The 5,672-nt window shown below is 29.1% G+C and overlaps 1 protein-coding gene across 1 annotated transcript; it reads right to left on the bottom strand.

Annotated features, from left to right (window-relative positions):
- Nucleotides 1-4,107: 4,107 nt before the first annotated feature.
- LOC111918017 (uncharacterized) lies at nucleotides 4,108-5,120 on the bottom strand. Its single transcript, XM_023913668.2, has 2 exons — nucleotides 4,595-5,120; nucleotides 4,108-4,315 (listed from the first exon to the last, which is right to left on the bottom strand). Exons 1-2 carry the CDS (start codon nucleotides 4,978-4,980, stop codon nucleotides 4,210-4,212), a joined length of 492 nt encoding a protein of 163 aa, XP_023769436.1. The 5' UTR covers nucleotides 4,981-5,120; the 3' UTR covers nucleotides 4,108-4,209.
- Nucleotides 5,121-5,672: the final 552 nt, after the last annotated feature.

The following is a 5,672-nucleotide window of genomic DNA, read 5'->3' as shown; positions in this document are numbered from 1 at the left end:
TTTCTTAAATTTTTATTTATGAATGTGATACAATTTATTTTTATAATTTCCACGATTTTTTTTTAACTTGATTTTTTTAATTTTTTTTACCGTTTTATTAATAATATTTTCAATTTCAGTTGCATCTTTTTTAACGTATGTAATTTTTTACGAACTTTGTAGATAACGTTTGCAATACTTTCTTAATTTTTTTATTATTTTCTTTTTTAATGTTTTTTAAAATTAGTTTTTTTTCTAGAATAAAACTATTAGCGTATTTTACATTTTTTTAAGTTTTTTTTTTTTTTTTTAAAAAAAGTTTTATATTTTTGTTTTTTTACATGCTCTTTTTATTATTATTTCAATGTTCTAAGACTAGAATTATTAAATTTCGGTGTTGATAATTATTTTCAGTTTATTTAAATTTCAGTTTATTGCAGCAGTCTGCAGATGTTAAAAAACAAACATGCTTCTTATTATAGGTTGCAGCCGTTTGTTCCACCTCTTCTGCTACAGAGGATTGCAGAGATGGTCCGCAGACTTCATGAGTTTTCGCTTCGAAAAAACAAACAGCACCTAAATGTTTTGATAGATAATGTCGTTTTGTTTAGGGTAGACAGAATTGAATCTCTGTTAATGTGAATATTTATATAAAATGCAGTTTAGATATAAATCATTTTGTTACGATCATTTTTGCAAATTACGAATTTGCTCCTATGTTTTTGTCAATATCGCAAGTTTTGTCCAATTTTTGAAATCTAACGCTAATGCTACACCTCCGATTAAAGTTCATGTATTTTAAAAGGGGTAAGGTGGGGAAATTTCGAAATATATATTTTCTTTCAGAGAAAAATTCGGTTCGAAAATCTATGTACTTTGAAATTTCGAACAAATTTTTTTTTTTTTAATTTTGTTTTTGTCAGGAAAGTAAAATCATCAATGTTTATTTTGAAAATTGCAATTTTCGAACTTGATGATCATTTATTTATTAGAAATTTTGTCAGATATCTTTTAAGGAAATGTGGTAATTTTAGATGAATATTTTTAATTTTGGTTAAACCTGCAAAAAGTTACAAATCTTTTATAGGTAAGTATCTAGAAATTATATAATTACTTGTAAGGTGTTTCTTTAAAATATATTAAGAAAAACAAAAAACACATGCCTTGTGAGCCAATAAATACCATCAATTTTGTTTACAATGATTTTATTTTTTCGAGAAAGGAGAATGTTGCATATTGGATTCAATTTGTATGAACAACGAACAATGTTTCATTGGGCCCAAAATAAATCCAAATTTTAGAGATTTTTCAAGTAACCATTCTTTGTGCTAGCTATAATCGTCGATTTGTCCAAGTGGTTAGTTTGATTGTAATATGTAATCCATCTTAGAGTAAAAATGATACCTATAGTGAAATTATATATCAGTTTTCATGTTGAAATCATTATGTTTAAATCTTAGAACTAGAGCAATTGAATTTATTTCTTATTAAAATACTTCCTTTTATAAGATTTAAGAAAAAAAAAATGTTACGACTACATTGGGAAAATATTTGAAAAGAACTAAAATATCAGAGAATGGTTTCGATCCAGTGACCTGTGGGTTATGGGCCCACCACACTTCCGCTGCGCCACTCTGATTTTTGTTGAATTTTGTTAAAAAGATTATATTAATTGTTGTATTATGAAGAATTAAATGTTCAGATTATATCAGAATTGAAAAACAAACGCATTTATTGAATATCAAATAATCAAATTAACGATCACAATCACAGGTAGCAAAATCAAACCCAATCAAACTGGACTGAAACCGTTGGGCTGAATCGGGTTCAAGCCCAAATGTTACAATTTACAACTTACAAACATTAATTAAACCTTCTCATGTTAAAAATAATATTAATATAAATATAAATATGTTTATTTTGTTCAATAAGTGTAATTTCGAGCTTCAGAATTTGGTTTTTGGTTTTTGTTTTTAGGTTTTTGGAAGTTCTTAGTGTAATATTAGACGCACTTCGTTTTTATGGAATTAGAGGTGAGCAAACTGGATAAATAACCCATTTCTTATCGGTTTTTTTCTTCCAAGTTCCAACAAGAACAAATAGGTTTTGGGTAAAACAGGATCAGATTGAAATAGGTTTTGATCCAATAATAAAGAGTAGATTTATATAAACGTTTACTGAGAGGATAGGAACCGGTTTGAAAGATGTATTATTTTTGAACTTTATAAAATGCAAAAAATGACATCAAATAGAAATAGTAAAAATGATTAGTTATCGCTTAATAGTCAAGTTACTAAATTTTTGTTACGGGTCATTGCGTAGATAATTGGAAATTCTGTGTGTGTGTTTTTTCATCAAACCAAAATTTTGAAATTCGTTTATGTTTGAATCTTATTTCTTACATAAACGCCAAATTGTGTATGTAAAAATATTATTAAATTTACCTTTACGTTTTTTGAAATTTTAGAGAAATCAAATTTACTTTTATTTTTTCTTCCTACAATCTTCTTATACACTTCAAGTTATAACACTTGTCAGATTTAATAAAATTAATAATTTTTTATTACATTTGTCATCATCTAAAAATGATAGAAAGAAAAAAATAAGAGGATATTTTATTTCTCGCAAATTAATGATGTGGTCATGTAAACTCAAACCGTAGGCTATATATTCAATTAAAACTTTTAGCTTACAAACACTTATAATCGGCTTTAAATTGATAAAAACTAAATTTATTACCCTATAAATCAAAATAGTAGTAGATTTTCAGTTAGGTGTTTGAACTTGAACTATTTATTAACATGGTTTTGACTTTTTCGTATGTTAGTTATTATAGTAGTTATGCCATGTCAAAGGAGACACATTGTGATCCTATTAGCTAAAACTTTTAGGACGTCAGAATGCAATTTTTAGGAGTTTGTAGTTTTTAATTTTAAAAAAGGTCGGAAAAAAAAAAGTTTTATTCACCAGCCCGAGGTAGTTAAAACAAAAAATTTCAATTATTTCAACTTTCAAGTAACACATAACAAAAACTTTATTTATGATTTTGCAAATTGACTTGGTACTCTTATTTAAAATCAATGTCATGGTTTAGATATAACATTTTATGTAATTTTACATGCTTTAAAAACTTACAGTGATTTTTCTCAAACACTAATATACATATAAAAGCTACAGTTTCCAGCTACCAACTACCAACCTCCAGTTAGTTTTACGGAACACTACATAACTTTTCCAATTACAAAATTTTATATCCCTATCTATGATGCCCACATGATAACTACATCTCTTTAAAACTAATTAAACTAATTTTAATAGGTTCAATAAATTTTAATCCGTCTAGTATAACATGACCAAGTTTATGACGTGTGCAATGAAAAAACATTGTTTGTTGCAAGCCGATTTATATTTTATTTTTATTTGTCGCACGTCCTTGCCATTACTCTAACATATTATCAAAAGAATTCAAAAATATTATATTTTGTCATTTAATATCTGGTAACCTTGTCAAGATGTCCAAATATCGCATGTTAATTTACTTCATATTCCAATTTTTTCAAGACCTTGAATCATTTAACTTTTCGCTGTATCTCAAGAGTAATAAAAGACTAACATGACAATAACATGGTTGAATGGTTGTTTGGATGAACTTCGTTAATCGTAGGTTATCAAAGTGGTCAAATGACAAACTTTTTTTAAATCACGACTTCACCATCATTCAATGACAGAAGATTGCAACGTGGCATTTATTAATGTCATTTTCTGAAACAAGAATATTTGAAGAATCGAGAGTATGAAATATGAAATATAACGAGAATACCTCATAATCATAAATTAGAATATGAATGTATTACGAATTTTGAGAAAGGAAGTAAACAAAAGCAAGCCACCGATGGTTGATTTTGCGAGATATAATCGATTAGACTAATACTATTTAATATCTAAAAGACAAATAAATTTATCATTTCTTCAAATTTAAAATTTTATGCAGGATATTCGGTATGACTTTTGAATTTTGATATAAAAAATCGTCATTTATGTAACATTTCTTTGTTATGGGAATCTCAATCCTGAATTGATGTAATGCCATGACTTATCATGTTTCAGCAACCATAAACATTATGAAACTAGCATCAACAAATAATTATTCATTCAACCCAATGAACAGACAATTAACGATCTGCAAACAACTAAAAACTCAGAAATTATGGAATCATTTTTTCAACTAGATCAAGGTCCTCCAAGTATAGCATTCTCGATATCTTCTCTGCTTAATGCATAACTAAATCTTCTCTCCATATCTTTATCCAGATTTCCAGGCCCGCTCTTTAGATACCTGCAATCAAATAACGTATTGATCATATGAACATCAAATGATATGATGAATATTCAAATGAAATCTGTAGACATCGATGACCAATACCCAATATTGGATTTGAACTCGTCTGGATTATGAAAGCATCGACATTTTACAATTAAACCCATAAAAAATGATGAATTAGAAAGTTGCAATGAAAGAAACGAATTCCATCGGAAACCCAGAAGAATTATGCGTTATCAACTGTAAACAAGCTCAATTAAGCAAACAGTGAAATGGATATGATTAAGAAGATACCTGATATAAAGGTCTGTGACATCAAGAGAGAGCTTCGCATGCCAATCTGGTTTTTCAATAAACCAAACAGCTCTATCGTCGTTGCTCTGAAAAAACCCTAATTGCTTCAACCACGCCTCGACGCAAGGTAAGCTGTGTGAGTATAATGGCTTCTTCTTGTCGGGCAAACTCTTGAGCCACTCGTCTTGAGTTGCGGATTTAGAAATAATTTGGGTTCTTTTGTTTGTTCTGGCTCTTCTGTGTGTTGAAAAATTAGAACATGGAAATGAATTTGGGGAAATTGAATTGGGGAAACTTGGAGAAAATAAAGAAGATAGATTGAAGTTTCTTGAGTTGAGTTTAGTTAAACAACAATAAGAGATTGAGGAAACCATTAAAGTTTCCATCTTTATTGCAAAATACAGAAAAAACGAACTTCTTGTTTAATGGAGATTTGCAGATAACGATGATGAAGGGCAAGAAAGACGGGCTAAGGAACTACGTCGTATCGGTGTAAGTTGTGGTTTGAGGATAAGGGGTTACGGATATAAAAACAACTATTATACACTTGATAAAAGCGTTTATAATCCAAGATAATATTAAATGTAAAATAGTCTTCACATAAATTCATAATGTATGTAAAATAGTCCGACATAAATTCATATATACTTAAAAAGAAATGCAATGTCTAAAAAAGAACTCGCTTACATCGAAATATTTTTATAAAATATTAACACGGCATTATTATTTAAAGAGAAATTGGCAATATAGTCAAAATTATTATTACCTTGCACAAAATAGCCAAAAATCAGCAAATTACTAATTTTGCCACTAAAATCGTGGGTAATTAGGACCATCTATGAAATCGGAATTCCATCTGCAAACGTACAAATCATTAATACACCACTAGGGATGAAAGTGGGTCCAAACCCGGACCGGATAGAGCCGGACCCGGAACCGGTTAATGGGATTTTGAAGAACCGGAAACCGGACCGGTATGTAGGAACCGGTTCCGGTTCGGTTCCGGGTACGGTAAAGTGGGTTTAGAACTGGAAAACCCGGAAACATCAAAGTGGATAGGTTGGAATCAGATAAAGTG

This window comes from Lactuca sativa, chromosome 9 (genome assembly GCF_002870075.4).
Source record: "Lactuca sativa cultivar Salinas chromosome 9, Lsat_Salinas_v11, whole genome shotgun sequence".
NCBI classification, from domain to species: domain Eukaryota; kingdom Viridiplantae; phylum Streptophyta; class Magnoliopsida; order Asterales; family Asteraceae; genus Lactuca; species Lactuca sativa.
This window is presented reverse-complemented; position numbering and strand designations above follow the sequence as displayed.

What these genes read in the sequence shown, in the direction of transcription:
- LOC111918017 (XM_023913668.2), bottom strand. Translation starts at nt 4,980, where the DNA reads ATGGAAACTTTAATGGTTTCCTCAATCTCTTATTGTTGTTTAACTAAA. An exon ending in GTCACAGACCTTTATATCAG is followed by an intron (nt 4,316 to 4,594) that starts GTATCTTCTTAA and finishes ATTTGATTGCAG; the next exon opens with GTATCTAAAGAGCGGGCCTG.